The sequence below is a fragment of the Lagenorhynchus albirostris genome, chromosome 4, assembly GCF_949774975.1.
Source record: "Lagenorhynchus albirostris chromosome 4, mLagAlb1.1, whole genome shotgun sequence".
Classification (NCBI taxonomy): Eukaryota; Metazoa; Chordata; class Mammalia; order Artiodactyla; family Delphinidae; genus Lagenorhynchus; species Lagenorhynchus albirostris.
The window spans coordinates 98035129-98060921 of NC_083098.1; the positions used below are offsets into that span (position 1 = coordinate 98035129).

The 25793-nt window shown below is 39.0% G+C and overlaps 1 protein-coding gene across 1 annotated transcript in view; it reads left to right on the forward strand.

Moving 5' to 3' along the window:
• The first annotated feature begins 18655 nt into the window (after positions 1–18655).
• PPARGC1A (PPARG coactivator 1 alpha) overlaps positions 18656–25793 on the forward strand; it is a 97709-nt gene continuing 90571 nt past the window's right edge. The window contains exons 1-2 of the mRNA XM_060148418.1: positions 18656–18731; positions 23681–23860. Of these exons, the coding sequence (XP_060004401.1) occupies positions 18684–18731; positions 23681–23860 (228 nt within the window). The 5' untranslated portion in view covers positions 18656–18683. The remainder of the gene's footprint in view (positions 18732–23680; positions 23861–25793) is intronic.

Here is a 25793-nt window from a genome sequence, read left to right on the forward strand (position 1 = left end):
ATGCTCTTTTCCGGCCACGTATGCCTCTTGCAATCATTTATTCGGGATCCCAGAACTTTTATTGGAGGGCCCACGAATGGACGGGCAAGGTCCTGGCAAACCACATCTCTGTTTTCCTTTATTTGCATGTTGGCAAGCGTACAGGATTACCCAATACTACACTAAGCTAGTGAGTAGGGCACTCAGCAGAGCAGGGCACACATGCAAGGGCACCAAAATGTCTCCTTTGAAAGATTATTACGTTTGTTTAAAAGAATGAAATAGTGCCATTTGCATCCAATATGGATGGGCCTAGAGATGATCATATTAAGTGCAATAAGTCAGACAGAGAAAGACAAATACTGTATGATATCACTTATACGCGGCATCTAAAGAAATGATATAAATGAACTTATTTACAAAATAGAAATACACTCACAGACACAGAAGACAAACTTATGGTTACCAAAGGGGATGGTGGAGGTTGGAGGTGGAAAGGGGGAGGTAAATTAGGAGTTTGGGATTAACAGATACACACTACTATATGTAAAATAGACAAACAACAAAGACCTACTGTACAGCACAGGGAACTATATTTGATATCTTGTAATAACCTATAATGGAAAAGAATCTGAAATCACTTTGCTGTACACCTGAAACTAACACAACATTGTAAGTTAACTATACTTCAATTTTAAAAAATGGTTAAAAAAGTGATCATTGGAAACAGCTATTGTGACAAAGGTTAGAACCCTACTAGGCTTCTCTATACATATGTAATTTAGTAATTAGTCTACTTTTTATTTTGAATTACATGTGGGGCAGGAGCCTCTAAGGTCTTCACAGTCTGGATGTTTATAAAGTGAAATAGATCTATTTTCAAGTCCCTAACTGATCACTATCTCTTCTCCCTCAACACACTTTCTTTTGTTCTGTTCACATGTGAGTGTATTAATTGATTGTGAGTCTGACCTTCCACTCACTCTTGGACTATAAGAAGTTTCAGGGCAGAGAGTTATACAGTCTTATACAAGTTAAGTACCTGGCATGTTGCTGGACCATCTTTTGGATAGTAGTGGATACTTACTGATTTGTTGACTTGTAACACCTGGCTGTTTCCCCTTTAATCTTGCATTCTACATGTTTACAGATATGTATTTTCCCAGACAGGTGGCTAGGTGTAGAGAGATTGGTGATGTGTGTCTTCCTCTTTGCCTCGGCATCATGACATTGACATTGTCCTTTGACCCCAAGTCTTTGAGCAAGGATTTTAAGGTTTTTTTATTTTTTTGCGATATGCGGGCCTCTCACTGTTGTGGCCTCTCCCATTGCAGAGCACAGGCTCCGGACGCGCAGGCTCAGCGGCCATGGCTCGCGGGCCCAGCCGCTCCGCGGCATGTGGGATCTTCCCAGACCGGGGCATGAACTCGCGTCCCCTGCATCAGCAGGCGGACTCTCAACCACTGCGACACCAGGGAAGCCCAGGACTTTCAGTTTTAACTGTAGCCTTTAGGATCGACTTTATCTACCTTTACAAGGTGGGAAGATTGTGAACAGTATTTAGTAGGCAGAATTCCTGTGGAGGAGAAGGAAGTCCATCTCACACCCTTTGACAAGTCTCAAGTTACTGTCTGAGACTATAAATAACGACTATGGACATGAATCGCAGAGACGAATCCTTTGTGGATAATTTTCCAAGCAGTAAGGTGTTTTCTTTCCACTTCCCTCTTCCCCTTTCAAGTGGTGATGGTTACTGATAATATTTAGAAAAACAATATATAGATTCTGAGAATACATTTCTTCTCTGCTATATCACCAGTTTAATTTATTTTACTTATTTTAACCTCTGGGCATTTCTACGGTAACTTTATGATGCAGATATTCAGAGAGGGCTTTGGTGCATATGAGTAATCCAACTTTCATGTTTGACTAAAGCATCGGCGATAAATCCAAATATCAAATTTCTTTCCATTTAAAAGTTTTCAAGATTTTTCTTTCACAGGAATCTTTGATCTTTAAAAATGCCTCTCTTTTATACATTGAGTTGGGACTTACTTTATCCTCCAAGCAGAGTTGTCATTTATTCTCTCCCTTCAGTAAGTGGGCAAGGCACCCCAGAGAAGGAAGCATGAGTCCTGGTTCTTACACACCTTTGTGTATTCATAAATCTCAATCTCTACTCCATGGACTAAAAGGTACAAAAACTTTATTGCATATAATTTACTTTAAAATGCTTTAGGAAAGGAGGGAGAAGGAGTGGGAGGACAGAGAAATAGCTGAATCTGAGAAATCTGAAAAGTGAGGCAAGTGGGCATTTGTGTAGCTCCCCCTGTAGGTGAGGCATTCATTTCGTATGCCCCTTACTTACACCCCTTCAGCTTTTCCTGTTGAATCCCTGTGATAAGCCTGGGAGGTAGGCATTATGTCCATTTTCTAGATGGGAAAATGAAAGCACAGAGAAAATAAGTAGTTCGGCTCTTGGGATTGAGATGAAATGTTCTGAAGTGGCTTCGTACTCATGTTTGTGTCTGGTGCGCCTTGCTGAGGGCACAGCCTTCATAGCCAATGTATTCTGCGTCCATCGGAATTAGATTTTGCTTCCAAGTGTTTGTTCTTAGCAGCATAACTTGCATGCCTAGAAAGGGATCACGAATGTGAACTTGGCTTAATGCTCTTTTAGAAAGTGAGTTTCTCCTTTTTAAATCATCGCATTCAGACCAGACCTCAAAATATTACAAAACCAAAACATGCAACTTTCATTCCTACTCAGTTATAATCAGTGTGGTTTTGATTTTTTTTTTAGGCGTGGTGGTGACGGTAGCCATGGGAATTTCAGAATTAATAACACATGCCTACCTCCCCAAGTGGCCATAGGCCATCCCTGTTTGCCTCTGTTCTTCTAGGCTCCAAGAGGTGTGAGCGTATCAAAGGACACAGTCTCATTCTGGCTTTGAATTCTGGGCTATTTACTTGGGAACCTGCCCCATTGAATGATGGCCCTCTAGTCCACCAGGTGACCCAGGTACTTTGGGTCTTAGTTATAATTGTTTTAAGACCAGAGCTGCAAGGTTCTGCAAGCTTACATTTTTTGGGGGTAAATGCATTCAGTGGAGTTTGTTTTATTTATTTTTCATAAATCAGAGGAGATTAGAAAACCTTATTTTTTAGCTCCCGTTTCTGAAGACTAGTACCATGATGAGTTTTGAATGGCCCTGACTCATGCTACCTTTCTGTATTTGGCTGCACTTCCAAGCAAAGGCTATAAAATTGTAAGTTTATTCAATTATTGGTATTAAGAGTCAAGCTTAAGGTGTATTTACTGAGTCCTTTTCTAGAGTGAGATAAGCATATTGTTTGTGCTTCATGGGATAGATTTGTATAGGAACAGATATGTGGCATGGAAAACATTTTTGTAATATGGTTTGCCATGTGGTCCTAAGATGTGTTCCAATCTGACTTTCGTTTGCAATTGCCATCTTCAGAAGGAGTCTAAATTTCATTTAGGGAGAAGAGTGGCATTATAATAAGGGCTCCTTTTTCTCTGGGGGTGCTGTCAGTGATCTGAATCAGACATCTCAAGTTAACTTTAGAGGTTGGTCCACAGAGAAAGGGACGTTCTTTTAAATGATTTGTCAAATCACATTCAAAGAGACCTGTGGTGTGCCTACTTTTGACCAGAGCAGGGTGCCATGTGTTGGCTGTGATCCTGTTTGAGTTCTGCCTTTTCTTAATTTCCCTGGCAGTTTTAGCTAGATGTGTGTGGTGTTTTTACTTTCATTCTGAATGGGAAGCTATGGTTCCCTTCTGATTCGTGGAGAGATTCCTAGATGTCTAACTTACGTGACTTTGGGGCACAAGCAAAAATGCCATTTTTCTGCACAGTCTGCAGAATGTCTGGAGTCAGACAAGACTGACTTTAGGTCCCAGGTCTCCTACATACCAGCTTTTTGTCTTTAGAAAAGTTACTTAAACTTTAAGATTCAGTTCCTAGAACTGACATAATAATAGTACCTGCTTCTCCTGTTGGTGCAAGAACTAAGTGAGATAGTCCACAAAGCTTCTCAGCACAGTGCTTGGCATAATAGCAAATATTCACCAAATGTTGGCCATCGTTTTTTTTTTTTATTGCTGCTATTTTGACTGTAGCTCAAAGAGGTATGGACTGTGAATGTTAGAAGTAGAACATTCTCTAGAAGTAGAAAAGAGTCTGTTCTTTGAAAGCTGAAGAAGGAGAGGGGGAGAAAGGAGCCCCGTGCTTCATTTCCCATCCTTCAGACTTGTTTATTACAGTGGTAGGTTACCATGGAAACTTTTGGGATTAAGATGGCATTATTGAGTTAAGCATTCAATAAACACCTCAGGAAAGCAAAGCTAAGACATGTATGCCCGCCATAAGTAGTTTTCAAATAAAAGGGTTATTTGGGGGCAAAGACGGGATGGCAGCTTACTGACTTTCTTATCTCATGGAGTTTCCTGAGAGAATGATGATCAAGAGTTGAAACTGTGATTGTCACCTTGCTTCTGCCCCTTTGAGGCCATTCCGTCAAGTTGTCAGTAGTTAACAGCCAGAATTTCAAAATGGGAAGCTGCTCTTTACGTACCAGGGAGTGTGGCTTTCCAAAATAGATTCCAAAGTCGAAAAGAACTCTGAGTGTTTTTCGAGAAGGGTTGACCTCCTTTCATGCCACTTACTGTGAATTAAAGCTGCGAGGGAGAACTAGTTTGGGCATGTGGTACAGCACTTAGAGCCGCCGCTGCCAGGGAACAAGATTTGTGTTTCTAAGGAGATACAACAAAAAGGAGAATGCTTCAAGAGCCAGAGGCTGTCAGAGTGTAAAAGTATCTATGTTCAGAAAGGGAAACAGAAATTGAATTAAGTAATTTTATACACAAGTTACAGGGTGCCCTTCTGCTAATAATTCTTAAATGCAAAAGCAAATAGTTGTGGTCACAAAGGGCTTAGTACATCTCAGCTGATTTGAGTTCTCAGACTTGAACTGGATGTAATTGGTATTAACCTGCTCTGTGCATGTGATTTTCAGATGGTCTGACTCTTGTCTGTCATTTTGTTGGGCTGTATTAGTAACAGGGACATATTCCAGCAGAGGTTTAGGCAGCCACTTGACAACGAGAGGAGGAGAACTCTCCAACCAGAGCAGCAAAACAGAATCCTCAACCAGTGTCTCGAATGCCAATTTCAGCCCATTTGCCAATGTTTAATCAGTGTTTAGCATGGAAGGATGCCCTGGATGGGTTCCTTCGATAAAGTATCATCACAGGACAGAAATCACAGGGAGAGTGCACCAAAGAAAAATTACAGTACAGCTATATTTACTTAGTGCCTCTGCAATGGGGTTTTATTTTCCACAGTTGGAAAGGGAACCACCTGTCTCAACTGCTGATGTCAGAGAGCTCCCTCGAGACACAGGGCTGTTGGAAAGCACATGATACTGTATATATTTGCTCTTACGTCCGTATCAGGCTAAGATTGGGTTTCAGATTTGTGCCCTATTGTGGAGTTCATTGAGCAGTGACTCTGAGGTGCCCTCCCACGTCATCATGCCCTTGTGAATTAAAAAGTAGCGTGTGTGAGCCCCCGTCGTGAGTGTTCCCTCAACTTGCCATGCAAGTATTTACACTGCAGTAAAATGAATGACACGCATCTTGGGGGTTCGCATTTATGGACTCGGTTCTGAAAGTGAGTATCAAGAGGCATGATCTCTGTCCCCAGACTCCTTCTGGTGTCTTGGCTTTTGTTTTCTTTCTACTTATCAGGATTTAAAAAATACATATATAGATATCTGTCTATCTATATCTATCTATCTGTCTCAGATTTGGAGGTTTTATGTGTAGATTGTTAAAGAGGCAAAAAAAAAAAAAGAATAGGATGTGCCTATCTTTTTCATTTTTATTTATTTATTTAACTTTATTTTTTGCTTATAGCATATCAGTGTGGGGAAATTGTTATAGAATGAATGAATGCCTAATGCCTGATTTGGAAAGGCTGGATAGTATGACCGTACAATTTCAAGGCATCTATTGAATTATTATTATTGTTTTTTAAGATATTCAAGAGTTGTATAACCACTGCTCCAGTCCTTTGTACCTAGGGGATAATCAGGCCTTTTAAACATGGTTCCTTAAGGCAATGGAGGGCCACCATATTGCACAACTCCAGGGGGCACCATTTCTGTCATAGTCAAGGACTCACGCTTGTACTATCCTGATGACTATATGTCCAATCCCAGAAAATATGATGCTATTAACATTACTCAGACATTACATAAAAATAGAATTGTTACCAACAATTGCAGAAGGCATGCTATTAGTGAAGTTCATTATTTTATTAGTGTCACGCATCTGAATTTGACTGTCTTTACCAACTTGCAAATTATATGGTTGTTACACAAAATAGATGGAAAACAGAATTTCTGAGAGTGTAAATTACATTCTTGGACCACATCAAATCAATGTCCTATTAGGGATAAGAACGAGGTTTCTTAATTCCCAGACTTCCCATGATGCACATCTTCAATTAAATTAATATTTTAAGTGATGCTTGGTACCTTTTTCTCAAATTCTAGAATAGAGTAATAGGATGGGCTAAGACCCCCGGTTCATCTAATCTTTCCCCTAGTGTAAGATTTTCCTCTGAACCATTAAAAATGTTATAATATATGATTGATATTAATTAGTTTTCTGTAAAGTACTGCACTTCTTAATATGAACTGAACTAGAAATAAATATATTACCATGAATTAAGATTTTATTAGTTGCGAAGAAGAATTGGATGAAGGCACCTATGTGAAATCCGAAGTACAGGCATCAAATTGAATTCATGCCAGCACTGCCTTGAGATTAATTTGAGCACTGAATAAGAATAGTATACCATAACATAACTGTGTTTACTGAATCATTTTTGGCACCGAAAACTAAAGCTACATTATAGATGCAACAACGGGCTTTTCTCCCTTGGAAGAGAGAGGCGGGTGCATTTGTAATTCAAGTGAATGTTACCCTCTGAAAAATGCCTCTAGTCCCCAGGAAGAGAACAGTCTTCTTGAGAACCTTGCATACTCATCCCTCAGACCTTGCATACTTTGTGCTGCTCTGGCCTTCTCCTGCAGCCTGTTCGAGTTCTATAATATGATCAGCTCTATTTTCTATCCACACCCCCCGCCCGCAATCTGGAGTACCGGTTAGACCTCACTTTAAAAATTTCCATCGCGTTATTATGTATATGTTTTGAAAAGGTGTGGAAGGTGTTGAAAAGATAATATGGGGTTGCCTCGAGGATATTCTAGAAGGACTTCCTGATTATGTAAGGAGGTGGATTATACAACATTTAATACAGGGCTGTGTGAGAATACGGTAAAGATCCAAGGATCACTGTTCACTGACGGGGATGGGAGTGATGCCCCTAGAGTTGTGTGCTGCTGGGGCCCTGCTCTAATACCCCTTTTCTTCTGAAATTCCCTGATTCTGTATTCATTCATTTAATTTGCATCTACGATATCACTTACCCGAGAGTGAGTGCAAAATTTCAGGCCACCACTGTCAAATAGGAGCATTATGTACATCACATATATAATTTGGAATTTTCTAGTAGCCACATTTAGAAAAGGTAAGTTTAATTTTAATAAAATCTTTTATTTTTCCCAATATGTCCAAAATATTATATCAACATGTCATCACTATAAATTATTAATATCTTCCATTCAATTTTTCACACTTAAGACTTTGAAATCCTCTGTATATTTTGCATTGACAGCACGTCTCAAGTTTGACCAGACACATTTCAAGTGCCCAGTAGCATAGGTGGGTAGTGGCTGTTGCATTGGACAACACAGTTTTTTAATGTATATGCCAAGGTATATACTTTAATATATACAATATATACTTTAATATATAATAAATATATTAAATATATAAATAAATATATTAAATATATAAATATATATTTAATATATTTATATATAAATATATTAAATATGTATATTTAATATATAAGTATATGCCAACTTTTTAAATGTATATGCCAACACAGTTTTTTAATGTATATGGATATCCTTACACAGAAAAATGACTTGAAATAAAAAAAAACCCTCAACTATCTAAAACAAAATATAACATACCCTTTATGTCACTTTATCAATTTAAAAAGTAATTGTATGATTGATCACAAATTCGAGAAGAGTATGAATGCTAAGACAATTTAGTTAATGGGCCACTGGTGGCAAAATTGACTTTATATTGAATTGTTTTGCTCCTGCGGCTTTGTTTTCCACTTTTACCCCATAGATATCATCATTTTAAAACATGATTTGCTACTTGGCAGATCTTCTCGAATTTGCAAACTCATGGTGTCTTGTCAGTTTTCAGGCACCATATGGATGTCTTGTTTCTTAACAGAGAAACTCTTGAAAGACTTTTGGCTCAGATCACTTTTGTGGACAGCAACATGGAAACAAAAACTGTTCTCTGCACTTACTCCTTCTGGTCTCTTTAGAGGTAGAGCCAGGTCGAGGCTGGTCTGAGACTGCTTTTCCCTTCCTCAGGTACAGGCACTTGGCATCCCCATAGTGTGTACACTCGTAGAGAGTTGGCTTAATGTAAGACTTCGAAAGAAAGTCTGCTCTGCTTTGCTTTCAGGACTTTTTTTAGATGGGGGAGCCAGGCAAAAAGCAAACCTATGTATTTATTCTACTGGTGTTTGATGTTCAGTGAGTTTTAAGTATTGGTATGTGAATGACAGGTATCATTACTGTGTACTTATTGTATGCTAAGCACTGGGCTTGTATACATCTCACTGAACCCTAACACCGATCATGTAAAGTAGGTATTTACGTTGCCATTTTCACAGCTAAGAATGAGAGGCCTGATAGTTTAGGTAACTTGCTTGGGCTCACACAGATAGATACCCAGTGGCACATCTGCGCTGACTGATCCCAAAGCTTATGTTCTCACAGAAGGGGACCATTGTTTTCACACCAAGTCAGTGACCCCCTTCAATAACAAATTTTAAACCAACGGCAAAATACTAAAGGTATAGAGTTGGAAGTTTCCTTCACTTCATTCATTTAGGAAATACATTCAGAGATACCTAATCCTATCCCACCTTTTGATAGAAGATAGATCTAGAAAGGTGAAATGGCTTTGTCCAAGGTCAACAAACAAACCTACACATCGGATCCCTTGATTCCTACTCCACTCTGGTTGTCTATGTGATTTACTGGATTTTTGAGATAAATTGAACATTCAGATTTTTTTTTTTTAACAGAAGGGTAGCAAACTTTAAAACTTGGGAGTATAGAAAGACTTCTTTCTCTTTCTTCTCTATGCTTTTTAGACTTTTTATTGACATATAATATGAATACCAAAAAGTGCATATATCATAAGGGTTCAGTTCCATGAACTTTTACTAACTGAACAGACCCATGGAACTAGCACTGCCAACAAGAAATAAACCATAACTGGCTTTCTGGAGCCCCTTCCAGCCTCCAACCACCACCAAAGGCAACCTCTATCCTGACTTCTGGTTGCATAAATTAGGTATATCTGTTTCTGTGCTTATTTGTATAATGACTAGCGTAAGTACGTATGTACTTTTTTGGTGTGTCTGGCTTCTTTTGCTTCACATTATGTTTGTGGAAATTATGTACATTTTGATGTGTACTAGAAGTTTATTTATTCTCATTGATATACTTGGCTATACTTTTGAAGTGGAAGGACCTCAACAACCATAATATTGTCAGTGGAATTAATAAGTTTATTGAACATTAATTATTATTTAAATTGCTTTTTAAAGAACATTATTAACCACAGTTTCATTTGATTCAGTCTAAAACAAAATCACAAAGCTCAAATATGGAGCCTTAACGGTTGCAGTGTAAGGTACCTCTCAGCAAACCTCTCTTGTTCTGTGTTTTTACGCAATATTCAACATAGGGTAATACAATAGGGAAGGCAAGGAGGGCACAGTCTGAAAATACCCACAGGAGATTGAATAGTTGGAGTTCCCACTAAGGAGCTTTGTACGACTGTGCAAAAGGTTAGGTGTGGCCTATTTTTAGGTACCCTACATGGAAATGGATGTACTAAGATGGATGGTAGGAACTTACACCTCAGGAGTTGTCAGAGATTTTTGTTTTGAAAAGAGGTAGGAAAAGAATCCTTTCTGATCGTCTGCTTGGGGCAAAGTACAACCTGGGCTCTTTAAAGAATAATCAAGCTTTTGGACTGTTGAAGAGGGAAACTTGTAAACTGCCTTTTGGAGACTGTTTCACAGGCTCAGAAATCAAGCTTTCTTATGTTAGTTTTCTTGTTGTTTCTTTTTTCTGGGTGCAAGAAAACAGGAAGTTAAATCTGTCCTGCTGGAGTGTCCAGCACTGTTTGAGCTGGTGGTCTGTCAAGGCTTTGTCCTTACTGAGGTTTAGCATTCACCTGGTCTTACCTTGCTTACTCCATTGTTACCAGGGCTCCCTCTCCAAATGTCCTATTAGGGAATCTAGTGTGGCTGCAGGTGGGCTATTCATTCAGCGCTAAAGGAAGGTCTCTAAGTTGGTGATATTATTTGGCTCTGAAGCACAGATCTTCCTCCTGATAAATAGGGTCATATGTACAAAGAACAGAGCTAAACAGGAAAACTCGATAACTCCCAGTGATGCATCAACTGTGTACCTTGTGATACAGAGTTGGTTTAATATATTTGCTAATAATGCCAGGATAACCTGTGTTAGGCTTTTGTCCTTCTTTTCTGCCTCCATACCCTAAAGTAATATCTCAGATGATCCTTCTCAAATTACAAAAAAAAAAAAGGTAAGGTCTTCTTTTACCCAATACCATGAGCTGTTTATTTAACGGGGGGAGTGCTCTGGTATTAGGAGGCAAAAGTGTTACTTTAAGCTCGTATTTCCCTAGACCTTATTCCTAGTTACAAAACCCTGAATTTCGGATCCATCCTCTTTTCTATCTTCTCTCTCTGGGTAACATCATTTCTTACCTGTTGTAAAACCAAATCACATGTTAGTATGTAAAATTGCATCTATATGCAGGCAGAAGTGAATAGTCACTATCATATCAGCTGTGTGTTTTTCATCCCTACTATGCAAGCAGGGACTTGATCTTCTACGTAACTTGTACCATTTAATAGAATTAATGATAAACAAGATGAAAGCTTGCTGTTTCTCTGGGGCAATGACCTGGGCTTTGTAAGAAATCCAGGTCTGTAGAAGCTGGTCTTCTTACAGCCAATATTCATGAAAGTATTATGTTTCACCAGTTCTCCTCTATTCTTTTTCTGGAATGCTTAGGAAGTTAAATATCCATATTGCTATGAAAGTGATGAAGCTGTGGTTTTTCAGCAAAGTTGAGCACCGGATACCTTTCCTGTACACCCTCCCTGATTTCTAGTGCCTTTGTACAATGAGACATTTGGATTCACCCCGTGCAGAGAAGTCTTCCCAGGTTGCCTGTGTCTGTCAAGGCAGATACAGCATTGAGTTTGAGAGTTGACAGGGATCTTAGATATAATTGAATCCGGCCATCTTTGTTGATAGATAAGGAAACTGAGGCGCAGAATCATTAAGTGAACCGCCCGAAGTTGAATTGCAGGACCCATGTCCTTCCTACCATCCTTGTCCTTCTCTTTTGGGCTAAATCAAGATCCACAAAGTCACTCTACTTATCAGGAAGACTTGAGCCTCATGTAATCACTTGATATCTCATGAACTTGGACTTGGTTCCAGCCCCGTCAACCATCTTCTCATGAGAATTCTTAATGGTCAAAATAATGATCACCCAAGTGTAGGAAGAGTGATTTGCAGGAAAGGCCCATGAAACTGCAAGGATGCTAAGTCGAAGAGGCTCATAATACAGCTTCCATTCCTGTGGAGATAGTCAGCCTTCCAGGGGGAAGGAGATGGGTCAAGGTCTCATGTGACATTTGGAGAACCCAGAATGAGCTTCTTGCCCAAGAACAGGGCTGCAACATGACAGCATTTATACAGGTGGCTCCCCGTTTTGGAACAGATTGTGGTCCAGAAGTTCACTTGCAAGTCATTGGTTTGAAACGTGGACTGCATTTTCCCCATCCAGTCAATTTCCGTGGTCTCCAGTAGAAGCCACATCTCCAGCACCTCTTCCCTTCTTCCTTCTAGAACTGCCCCTTCCTATTCCCTAGTCAGTAACAATCCCTTCTTGAGAAATTTTCTTAATACTTTAGTCATAACATTCTGAAAGCATTTACTATTTTTTTTTCTTGGTATGTGCTTCTGAGCTCCACTAGATGCTAGAAGGGAATAAAAAATATGATTAACAAATAGCTGCTTTTGTAAAAATAACTGAAATCCCCTTAACCCTACCAAGGATAATTGCAGTTTAGAATGGAATGTTTGTTTCACTTAATTGATGATATTTCAACTTGAGAAACAAAGTGAAGATGGCTGTGGCACCTGGGTGTCAGTGGTCTGGGCCCACCTCCGAGGCAAGCTAATAGTGGATAGCTTTCCTCTCCCTATAATTCGGAACTCAGAGGTTTCTCAGGGTGTGAGGTAGTGACTTCTCTCAGCTTTGCATCCTGAGAGGAGTGGCTGTTAGACTCGATTTGATAGACAGAAATGGCTTTCTTTTAAATATGTGATAAATCTTGAGGCTTATATTGGATGTCAGGGGCTATTTCTATTTGCTACATTCCCTGTATATTAAGAAGGCACAGTTATAAGTCTGAATCTCTGTGTTTCTTTTTAAAATGAATAGTTTTTATTCTTCTTCTGAATATAAAAGTTATACACATTTAGCTTAGAAAATTTAAAAAATTACAGAAAGGCACATATACCCCCCCACACACAAATTTAATAGAACTTATGTCATCGGCCACTATTAACACCTTATTATATTTTCTCCTAATCCTCTTAGCTCTTCTGTCTTTCTGAGCCTATATTTCTATGTAAATTTGTTGTGATTATAGTTTTTTCAAACATAATTTTAAACCTTAATATATTTTGAACATTTTCTCATTATGCCACTAATGTATTTCACAACAGTTTTTAATGATAGCATTGAATATATATACATAATGAATATATGTGTATGAATATATATGAGTTTATATATATATAGTGTTCCATTATTTATTTTGCTAGGCCATTATTGTTGGACATTTACACTGCTTTCAAGTTTTCAATAGTGTAAATTATGTAGCATTGACTATCTTCACACTAAAAATCTTTGCACATATCCCCCTGTTATTTCCTTAAGATGAACTTCTAGAAGTAGAATTTCTGGATCTATGGGGGATGCCCATTTTTAACGTTTTTAACACATACTGCCCGATTGTCCTCTAGAAAAATTTGTACTCATTTATAATCTGACCAGTAGTATTTGACAGCTGTTTTTGATTGAGCTGCTAAATGTGGAGGTCCGTCTTAGAAGTGGTCTTCTTGATTAAGAATATTTCCTCAAAAATCCTGTGTTTACTTGGGCTAGCAAAAAAATAAGATTTTATATAAGGTATCACAAAATTTAGCTAGACCTTAAGCTAATTGCTTCCTAAGATGAGAATTTATTTCCTTTCTACATCCCCACATTTTTAGGATATATATTCACTCTGCTAGAGTAAAATTCAAATACCAAAGCACTGGAGAAATCCACAACAGAAACAAAAGCAAAATAACTAAAACCCTTCTGAATCTTACCTGGTGGGATTGAAAAAAAGAAAAAAAAAAAAACTTCACTTATTTAATTCTTCCATTTCAACAGTAGTTGAAAATACAATTTTTTCTCTACAATCAAAAAAAGTTAGGCTCATTAAGACCCCAGCTCTAGAAATAAGTACCAAACAGGGGGAACTGTTTGACTAACAGTTTTATTCCAATTTAATAATTTGTGTTTCTACCTGAGGTTACTCTGGCCTTCAGTAACTTCAGTTAGGGGATAAAATATCTCTCTTACCAAGTGAATTATGTTACTGAGTTTCGATAGGACTTTAAAATTTTAAATAATAACAAATTTAAAAAGATATGATGTGCTTTATTTTCAGTTTCAGTAAAAGAAAATGCTAAATAATCCTATTGAACATTTCTTGTTTAAATAGTCAATAACTCGCTGCATTATAAATGAATTAACCTGAAATAATTAAGGTAAATGAAAATGTCTATAAATGCACAAATACAACAGAGTTAAGCATCAGGCGAAATCAGATTTTAACCATCCTTTTATTATCTCTTATCTGTGGGCCTAATAAGCATACTGCTTGCCTTATGTTTAGATTAGTCCAGTTGATTGCAATTTGGATTAATTTGCACATTATTTTTTACTTTAATGTGAAAAATGCCAAGAGCAGATTTTGAGATCTACGTTAAAATACAGGCTCAGTTGCATAGAGCTGGTCTGCAGAAGGTTTCGCTGGAGATGAGACAGAGGTTGCTGAAGTTGTTTAATTTATTAGAAGATAAAATAAACAAATGCTAGGAGGCATTAAAGCCGACTACTGATTTTCCTCTGTTTCCCAAATATGCTTAGTTCACAGTGCCATCACCATGGTGATTTTGTGTAAAATAAGACTTCATTTTAGAGTGGGTATAGGCTAGAGGCCTTTGTTATACCCTGCCCTGCTACCAACTTCTGTGCCCTGCACAGCAGCCGCTTCAAACACGTCCCAGGGGCTCAGAGCACGTGCTCAGACTGATGTGGGGTTTCAGGATCAGTTAGCCCCTCTAGGAATTTAAAGCCAGCAATTGAATGCCCGTTATCAATGATTAACTTTAAAAATATTAGGCATTCTGGGCAGATCCCTTTCCTTTCTATGCAGGCAGCATTCCCAAGAATGTTGGTTTCCAGCTATGTAGACAGTCTCTAGGTTATTAAGTTGCCTCGGGGGACTTTGTGCTTTTGATTTGGGAATGAATATTATTCTTATTATGAAACTTTAGTTCTTCCTAGAAGGGTTTTCAGAGATCTGTATGCTCTTTTCAGCTGTTATCTAAATCCTGGCTCTGTCTTATTTTTCTCAGTTATAAAATGGGTACACAGATCATCTTTATTGGGTAGTTTTGAGGACTAAATTGATTGAAGTGTGGTATCTAAAATGCTAATCTCAGTGTCTAGCCCTTGTAAGCTCTGCTGTATATTTTCCTCCCCATTTTTCTTCCTTATAAACTTTTCGCCTTAAATTTATTCTTATGTAGTTTATTGTAAGCTTAGAAAAACACATGAGCAAAGATATTTATACTAGTAGCTCTTCACTTCTGAGTTCTCACCTATGTTCAATAATGAGATCAAAACCGATTGTCTCTGCTGTTGTCTACTTGGGTATTTGGGTTTGATGGTGTTTATTTTTTATAAGTGGCAGATGTCTGAAATAGGCAGGGCAGCAAAAGCCTTGTAATCTGGGGCAGGAGAGGGGAAGGAAACTCAAACATCATGTACTTTGTCAAATTTTTTTCATAGAATTGAATTCTTCTCTTGAAGGTTTAATTTCTCTCTTGTTATCGACTTTAAGGATAGATACTCTTGCCTCCACCAATGTTGGAGTCTTGGGGAACAATAACAGAACTACTGAAGGGAGAAATTCCATTGGGGTGGAGTCCAGGCTCTGTGTAGATGGAAAATTATGAGCACTCAACAGATGTTAATAAATACCTCCTTCTATTGTTGAGACAAAATGGGGTTGATTGGGTGTGAATTTAATGGTTAGTGAAAGAACCTTGTACATAGAAAGGGTGTATTTTAAGGAAGACAGGAATCGGATATTGACCAAAATAGCATTGTGTTTTTCATATCAGATTATTCTGTGTTTTTAAGGTCTGTCATCCCCCCAAATTGTAAGTTCCCTTGTGTTCATGACATATGCCTTCTTAGCAGCCCTTGCAGTACATTGCTGTGGACACAGTAAGGTTTCGCTAGATCCTTGTTGATTGAAACCAAACATTTGGAAATCTTGGGGGCAGAGTTGATGAAGGGGTGAAAAGAGAGCTGCAGGGAGAAAGGAAGAGAAACAGTCAAGGCCTGAGGGAGAATCATATATAGAAACATCCTGGGAAACCAGGAAAGACCAAGGTTGGTGAGCAACTAACACTTTATGTTCTCCTGAGAAAAGAAAAACTGGACAGAAGAGAAACTTTAATCTGAAGAGCTAATTAACCAAGTTATAAGACCTCTAGAGTATCCCTCTCATTAGAGTTGTAGTTTTGAGACCAAAAAAACAACAGTGGAAGGTACTCTAATTTTCCCCAAGAATCTATTTAAATTTTTATGTGGACGGTAATAGAAATATGAGGGAAAAATTGCAGTATGCTGGAGTTTATAAATCATTTCAATGTTTTGACTCCTAACTAACCCTCTTCGTGATGGTAAGAAGAAAAAAAAATGTATGTATATATAAAACCACCTTTGCTTTCAGTGGATGTGCTGATTTGATTAAGAAAAAGTGGAATTAGGCAGCAAAAAGACAAACAAGAAAACCCCGATAACATAATATGAACAGGTTAAATATTAAAAATAATAATACAGAATGTTCCAGTGTAAAGAACATCTCTAAAAGATAGGATTAAAAATTATATATATATTCACATAAATATAATGGATGCCTGGCATTCAATGAACACAAAAGTATCAGAGAATATCACGACACAGGGATCACCTGATAATAATGAATAAACATCAGTCTTCTTGGTCAAGTGACCAATATTATTTCACAGTTGACTGTGTTGAGCACAGAGCCAATGACCTTTGCCCTGCATTTTAATAATTTACTGTAGTTTTACATTAAATCAGAATATAATTGTGAAGAAAATTAGTGTTTCTTTGTGGGGAGTGCAGAGTAATGCCACTAATTGCATGTATAAAAGCCTTCCTGAGGTTGTATTTTCCTGTTCTTTCTTGATGTGGAAAATTAAAACTATGGTAATTTTCCGCTATTTGTAAGAGGGAAAATGTGCCAGTGAAATGTGTTCAGCTAACTTAAAACGTCAAAGCTTTTGGCCATCGTTTTATGTCCAGTAATGACAAACTGTCAATTTCCTCACATTATTCAGGAATATAGTAGCAACTTGTTGCAGATCTCAGAGTAGACAAATTTCTTAAAATAGATGTGATCTGAAAGAAGAAACAGTCTGATGTTTTTTGGTTTGTTTTTTCTTTCACTTTAATATTTGAGCAACTTTATATTTAGAGCAAATCACCATTCTTTTCCTGATAAAGGAATGGACAATAGCGAATTCATTACATTAAACTTAGTAGAATAGGAGATTAAATGAATAGTGCTTTAGAATCATTTTTAGATACCTGGGGAATTTTTTTTTTCAGATGAGTAATTATCAAGTAAAAGACTGAGTTGGTTTTTAAAATATATGGGGTTTAAAATTTTATAAAAACATGTATATTCACAAATATATGTCCACGTGAACATCACTCTGGAACTTGGAAGGGTTAAATCTGACCTCTGTGGTGTTATGGGAAGTGTTTTCCGGCGTTGTCTAGTACCTTGAGTTTGTTATGGATTCAATATGTAGTGTCATCATAAAACAGTTGAACCTGCATTAGCCCTCATTGTCTCAGGCTAGAAGCTGAAAAATTCAAAGAATGAAAAAGCTCAAGAAATGAATATTTCTGCTAATAGCATGTCGGTATTTTTCCCTTACTCCATGGACATTCTTGATCTCAAAGGTAAACTGCACAACCCGGGGTACTAGGGTTGGAATCCAGTGTTTATTCAAAAAGGCACCCTAAGGCAGTTGCAGAGGAAATGCTACACGTATGAAAAAAAAAAAAGGTAGCCGGGAAACTAAGCTGATCTGGGCAAAGCGGCAGCGACTGTCTTTACTAACACTTGTTTTCTGAGAGCCTATGAAAGAAATGAAAATAATTAGAAGGACCCTGAAAGGGTGGTATTTTGTTGCTTGTTCTCCTTATATGGAGCAAAGTAAACTGCAGTAACACTTCTCGGGAGCTGGTATTCCCTACTGCCACAGGGACAGCAGATTTCTGGGTAGAGGAGTTTGTTTATACCTTAACAAATACAGGCTGTTTTGTTGATTAAATAAGCAAAAAAAAAAAAAAAAAAAAGAAAGAAAGAAAGAAAGCATGCCCCATTCTCTGTTTTCAAACACTTCCCCCAATTAGAAAATGTCTCATAAAAATCCATCATGTGATAAGATCTTGCCTTAGTCCCAAACCAAGTCCTCTTGGATGTCTTCAAATCTGAGTTCTGAGGGAGTCCACATTTTAGCTCAGAATGTAGTTACTCTGTCATGAAACAGAGAGCTTTGCCACTTGCTTGTTTTGGAAGGAAAATAAATTAAAAAAAGATTGCAGGGGATTTTAGTTATTATATGGCCAGGGCTCCATTTAGAGTCGGTGGCATTCAAAGCTGGCTTTAGTCACAGCATGATGCTCCAAAAGTCCAAGTGTTTCCTTTCTTTCTTTCTTTCCGTTTTTTTTTTTTTTTAAGCGTTACTTCACTGAGGCAGAGGGCTGCCTTTGAGTGACGTCACGAGTTTGAGCAGCTAGCAGCACAGGAGAAGGGAGGCTGGGTGAGTGACAGCCCAGCCTACTTTTTAATAGCTTTGTCATGTGACTGGGGACTGTAGTAAGACAGGTGCCTTCAGTTCACTCTCAGTAAGGGGCTGGTTGCCTGCATGAGTGTGTGCTCTGTGTCACTGTGGATTGGAGTTGAAACAGCTTGACTGGCGTCATTCAGGAGCTGGATGGCGTGGGACATGTGCAACCAGGACTCTGTATGGAGTGACATCGAGGTGAGGTGGGGCTGGGCTCAGCACTGCAGCCAGGACGGAAGCTTCCCTCGCAATGCAATTATTCCTGTAAGAGGGGGAAGGGCTTGGGCTTGGGCGAGGAGAGGAGGCAGCAGAGTAGCCCCGGCAGGAGCTTTGGGAAGGGAATCTCAATCTTATCTTAACTCCAATAAGTTTGCTATTTTAAGGTGGCTCTGAGATACCGTGAACAAATCAAAGCTTAGCTGCTGTCATCAGGATCTGTTGCAGTTAGAAACTCTTTCCATGTGCTTTTGGCTCTGTTTCTACTCATATGCAATATTTATGCCCTAAGATATTGATATGAATCAGAAGCTGAAGTCTTTCCAGTGGTGTTTAGTGGCCTGGTTGGAAAAATGCCATTTCTATTTATAATAAGATGAAGATAAAAATATTAAAATAGATGGGCTCAAATCTAGTCAGTTTTGACTCTAGTCTGGATTTTTTTCTTCTTCCCTCTCTGTTCATCAGAGAACTCACAGAATCCTAAATAATCCTGCTGGGCTATTTTAGATTGCTTTTCCCACAGAACACAAAACAACAAAGCTGGTTCCTTTAAAACTCCTCTATGTGGTTGAAAGCTTTGGCCAGTAAAGAAAAAAAAAAAAAAAAAAAAGCCTTACAGTGCAAGGTTTTCCATCAGCGTCAGTGGCAGGGAAGCCAATGGTTAAATCTCTCTGTACCACGGAGAGCTGCCTGAAGCCGGAGAGAGAATAGAGTTTATGCAGGACTGTGTGTGGAGCTGCTCACTGCTTGTGTAAAAATAGATGGCAATACATCAATTCCACAGTCTCTGCTGGCTACAATTCATACAGGGGGGAAAAAAGCGAGCTGGTTTCCTCGTAATCTCTGGAGTCTAGAGTGACTAGCGGGGGGGACGGAGGACCGCGGCATGTTCGCATTCAACACAATGGAATGTTCTCGGGAAGTTTGGCCAACTTGGGAAACAAGCAAAACTTTCTGTGGACTCTGGTGAGATGGACCCGAATTGAATTGCAGGGAGGATCTGAGCAGCTAACAATGAATCTGGCAAAGGGCTGGGAGAGCTTCCTCTGGGAAGCTGGGGGCACGTAGGGTAAGGGGAGGATCAAGGGCTACACGTGATTTGATTAAATAAGATGTCCATGTGGTGCTGCGATACACATCTAAAGTGAAAATAATTTGGCCAAGGCCATCTGCGAATGCATTTTTCCTCTCTAGTGAGGCATGCCCTGGATCCTTAACTCTTCGCTGGGCTGGCAAATGCTGGCTCCGTTTGCCCTCTCTTGCCTTGGCAGATATATATTTTCAGATTGTAACTGTTCTTCTCTTGTTGTGATTTCTTGGTAAGGTGGAAGAGTTATGGATAATTCATACGTCCTGCAGCTCTTACGACTCAGGGTTCTAAGTGGCTTCAAAGTCCTAATTGTCTTCGAGTAGCTGGAGTATCCTGCGGGCGGTTGTCTGGCTGGCACTGTGGGTCTCAGCTGCTGCAGTTTCATTTTTCCATCATGTATTCTTCCTGATGCTGCTAGGAGTTGATTGAAGAACTAGATCATATGGAAATAGGGAAGATTTCCTTTCCTCGTCGGCATTCCTGCGGTCATTTTCAAATAAGCGTCAGAACCGTTTAGGACACTGGCTTTTTAATTTTGTTCTTAAGGAGGTGAGGTCTCGGGCTAATTGTCCAGCCGTGGATTGAGTTGTCGGTCAGCTGAGACGGGCCAGTCGCTTCTCTATCGCGCTGGAGGCAGCAGGCTGCTAGCAGCCCAGCCTTCGTGGTGGCAGCCCTGGGAATCACCTCCGCCAGGCTCAGATATTATGAGCAGCAGGTAGCGTAGGCCGCTTTCATTTTTTGAATCATTAATGTTTGCTGTCATCCTAAAACATATTATGCCCTTTTGCACATAATGACGGGACAGTACGTTGGTTAATAAAGGCCTCTATCACTATAGCTACTCAGAGTGCCCCGTGTTTCACAGTTTAATGAAGGTGATGTCCAGTAAGCTTACCAAGATTGATAGAGACAGTTCCGATGACATACACTCTACTAAGACTGTCATTCTTTACTGACCCCTGCCCTGCCCCTTATCCCCTGTCCTAATTTTTTTTTTAAGAAGTCAAGTTCTTTTTTCATTAATGTAATTAATGTGGCCAAGTCCACTCTTTCTGCTCTCTCTCTCTTTAAAATTTACCATCAATGGCACAAAAACCTCCAAAAGGTTAATGGAGAATTATACTTAATTATAATGTTTCATTATCATCAGTGCAGTTAAGCTAATTTATTGTCTGCTCTTTAACTAAGAGAAAAGTCTGTTGGGGTGAAATAACGTACAATAATTAGCCTTTTGTGTTTAGTGACTGCTTTATCCTCTTAAATCTTATTATAAAATTAAGGCTGTGGTTGTGAAATAGCTGTCATAGTTGCGAAGAGGCAGTAGAATGTGTCTCTGTAATTGCAGTAAAGCACACCTGTTACAGATGTATAGGGAAGCAGTAAATATCAGAGTGTCAGATGAGGACAGTTACAGGGCTCGGACTGTTAAGTCTGGCATCATCCAAAGGCCAAATATAAATTAATAACAGGAACACTTGCTGCCACTAATGTGTTTTAGATTATCAGGATAATGCCACGTTCAGAAGCCCTGATTTTATTAGCACGTCAGCATTGGCAAGAGCACATGCACATTTTTCAATGATAGCAGAAAAGCAAAAATGAGAGAGGCAGACAGAGAGAGGAAAGGAAAGAAATATGTGAATTACAGCAGAGTAAAATACAAAAAAATTGATCTGATCTTTTTAATGGTTTTCAAAAGTTACTGAAAAATACATATTTCTGAAAGGTTAAAGGGTTTTGGAGAAGTCATGCCTCGAGAGGGCTGTTAAAGAGGGAGACAGCAAGAAGTTGTCCACCAGTTGGTATCAACATTCCCGAACACGGGTTCTAGAGTATGCCGTCCACAAAAGGAATTTAAGCCAGATGTAGAGATCCTACGTTGTCTAACTTATTCTTTTTTGTCGTCATTTTTGTTGTTTAGGCTTTTTATTTTAAGGACTCTCCCCTAATCCTAGTGGGTTTTGCACCAGTGAAAAAGTTCCGCCCTTGTCTCTGCATTGGTCGTGTTGTGGAAGAGTTAACTGTGTGTGGGGGTGTGTGTGTTTGTGTTTGGAGGACAAGCAGTGGGCAAGTGTGGAGACTGGGAAGTGTTGTGCTTGTAAAATCCAAACACTGTCCCGGAACAAAATCTTCTCTTCAGCCCAGCCTCCGCTCACTTATCAATCTAGTCAAGTATACGGATCTGTAACTTTGGGCTAACTCCAATAATAAAAGAGAAAGACCGATAAAATGATAAGGGGAGAGTTGAGATGAAGGGGGTTGCCCTTTCTTGGCATTACCTTTGTGCCTGCAGTTTGGGATCTCAGTGGGGCCCAGTGGTCTTAGGGAGGAAGTGCAGGCGTTTTCAGCCTTCTCCCAGCCTCCCCTTACCAACTGCTGGCTCCATTCCCCAGTACCTACTTCTCAGCGTGCTGCTTACAAACATGCTGCTGCGTATGACCCGTGTAATGTAGCCTGCCAGGGATGACAGGGGTGCTCGAGAAAAAAAATCTGCGTAGAACTTATTTTATTCAAAATCTGAATGTCAAGCAGTATCTTTAGCTTCATGCCCAACTGCTGCCTGGATGGGAAGAACTCCCCAGCATCTCTCCTGGCCTTGGAAGGGAGGGCCGTGAGGGTACCACCTCAGAGAGTGTGCCTTTCAATTGAGACCCCTCGGCTTGCAGATAGATAAAGTCCTTATGGCTCTGGCGTCACCAGATCCCTTCCAAAGGAAGTTTCTGCAGGGTTCTTCACAATGGGCAGTGATGAAACAGCAGTCAGATAGCCAATTCGAGGTTAGAAGCCCACCTTAGGAAGCGGGTCCACTTTCCTCAGAAACCCACAGTGCAGGAGAGTTAACAGACCACTTACTCTGTGCAAGGAGGTGACAAGCAGCCCAGTCCCGGTAGAGGGTATTTTAAGCCTCTCAATATATTGAAACCATTTTTAAAACTCCAAATAAAAAATTGTTCTTTTGAATTCACTTAGAGCATAGTTTAGGAATATATAAATGATGAACAAAAACATAGTTGTGGTGTGCTAGAGTGGTTTTTCTTTTCAGACTTCAGGTGATCCCAACGGTATACACATATACACAGACGCACACACCAACACAGAAGACTTGCAAGTTACACATAGTGGAAGATAACAAAGATCATAAAAAATATGATTTTTGTCCTTCATCTCAATGGATTTATTTTTGACCTGTTTGAGAAGTTCAGAATCTCATGAAAAGTCAAGTAAAAGATTTAAATAACAATTCAAGAGAACCATAGACATGTTAAAGGACGTTGCATCATTAGTTGCTAAATGAATTTTATGGATTATAATGGTTAAAGAGAGAGTAAATGGAGATAGTCTTCCTGGTATAGTTCTTATGGTTTTTTTTCCCTCTCATTTAGTCATCGTTTGTCTCTCGTACGTGTGATGTAATTCCAAGGTGAAATCAAATCTGTATCCTTCCCTCAAAGGGCTTATACTCTAAGAGTAGAGTGAACTTTGGCATATAGTTAACCAGAAAACAATTTGAAACTTGGTAAGTGCTAACTATCGAAGAGGTACCAACAAATCTAAGTTGATTTCTAACTGGACGAATCAGAGAAGGCTTCCTGGAAGCATGGCATTTACTATGGATTTGGAGGTAGAATTTGGGATGGAATGGTTCTGGCAAAGTATCCTTTGGGAGCAAAGTGAGTTAAAGAATTTAGGATGTTTATTCTGGGGACTAAAACCCTGGAAACCAGCTTTGGTGGTGTCGTTGAATTAACCAGGCTTAATTCCTATCACATGCTATTGCAGTTTAATAAATTCCTGCAGTTAACGAAAGCTTTTTTCTTTCCTCCCCTGCCCCCTGCAGTGTGCTGCTCTGGTTGGTGAAGACCAGCCTCTTTGCCCAGATCTTCCTGAACTTGACCTTTCTGAACTAGACGTGAACGACTTGGATACAGACAGCTTTCTGGGTGGACTCAAGTGGTGCAGTGACCAGTCAGAAATAATATCCAATCAGTACAACAATGAGCCGTCAAACATATTTGAGGTAAGGACAGCCCTTGGTGAAAATTAATTTCTCATTGAACTTGGCTTATGCCACACTAAAATATTATTGGCCTGAAAGCATAATGAGTTCTTACTTTGCTGTCACCAAAAGACTTTTCATCATACTTAGGCACTTCCTATTTTGTGGAAAAACGATTTTGGAAAACAAATTTTTTTTTTTTTTTTGAGAATTAAGGCCCTAAGGACCCACAACAGAGTGCATCAAACTCTGTTGAAATACTAAGGGACTGTGAAAGAATAAATGACAAAGAAGAACAAACGTCTACACCTGTTTATCCCTGTCTGTTTCCCACAGAAAATGGTGCCTACTGTAAACTAACGTAGAATGTAAAAGAACACATTTCTTTTTAACCAAGGCATGAGGTCTACCTTTAATTATTTTACAAAGTAGGTGAGCAGTTTTTTTTTTACTGTCATTGTCATATTTATAATCGTACCTCTGATTTCTTTATATTATGGGAACTTCTAAGCCCAACTACTCTGATATTTACTTATAAATTAGTCAAAATTAATTTACTTTTGAGTAGTGAGAATTACCTCCCAGGCTCTAGACTCTTTATTATAAGCCTACCCTGTAATAAAGAATGTTAATCTGCACCTATTAAACAGTTACTTTGAGAAAAGAAGTTCTTTCTTACAAGATCAGTCCTCATTTACTTGAAAATAAATGGTTTCTTAGAGGGACAAACTCTGGCAAGTGAATTGAGTAAAGATTATCAAATCAACGAGTTTTCAATATCACCAGCACCAGCACCACCATTATCATGTAACATTTTCTGTCTACCATGTGCCAGCCTCCAGACAAAGCACTTTAAATGTATTTTTTTATCCACCAGATGAGACATTTCTTATACTTCAGTGTTGTTTGGTTGAAATCTCAAGTCATTAAGAAAGCCAATTTTACAATATTTATTGAGTTTTTCCAGCACCCAGCACATAAAAGGCACTGAATAAATGTTTATTGAGTCATTAAGAAAACCCATTTTACAATATTTACTGAGTTCTTCCAGCACACAGAAGGTGTTGAATAAGTGCTTTGTGAATAGTGAGTGAGTGATGAATATGGTATGTTCATAAGAGTAATAGTAATAACAAAATGGCCAACATTTGGGCACACTTTTGCTTTATGTATGTCATCGCACTCATCCCTCAAAACAACCTATTGTTTAGGTACTATTATTATCATTCCCATTTTACATATGCAGACAGTGAGTTTCAGAGAGGCTAAGTGATTTTCCCAAAGTCACACAGTTGACAAAGACGTGGGATTTGAACCCCAGATGTATCTGACTTCGAAGTCTATTATCCTTGATTAAAAATAGAATAACAGTGAATTTGGGTGACAGCCATCCTTTACATACCAAGCTGCTTCTTTGCTCAATATATTTAAAAATAGAACAGAATCTTTCCTTTCAGTGTTGGTTGACATGGAAGCAGGTATATAGCTGGTGAGCTGAGATGGCTGTAGATTCTGTTGACCACTAAGGTTTTATAATATGCCTGGAGCATTAAGTGGGTCTTAGAAGAGTGCTTCAAGTAATGGAGTGAAAGCTGGGGAGAAGGAATCAGGTGGAGGAAACACTGAGGGTTTGTGGTTAGTTATACTTTCCCAGGCTTCTCAGCCGGGTCTCAGAAAGTTCATGTGAGGACTTGGCTGGTTCGAACTGGTAAATTGAACATTCCTCATTCAGTACACTTGTCAGGTTACAGGCCCATTTTAAGTCATGCTGCATTAAGTAAACAGTACTTTTAAAAATGTCCATCTCCATAGACCTCTTATCTAAAAATCGCCTATTTCATATTGGGTGAATGCCATGCATTTTGTAGAAGATGGTTAGGGAAAAACTAAAAGGTGGTTGGGGCGATGGCGTGGTGGTCAAGGCCTCCCTTGTGGGCTGGTTGCAAAAAATACA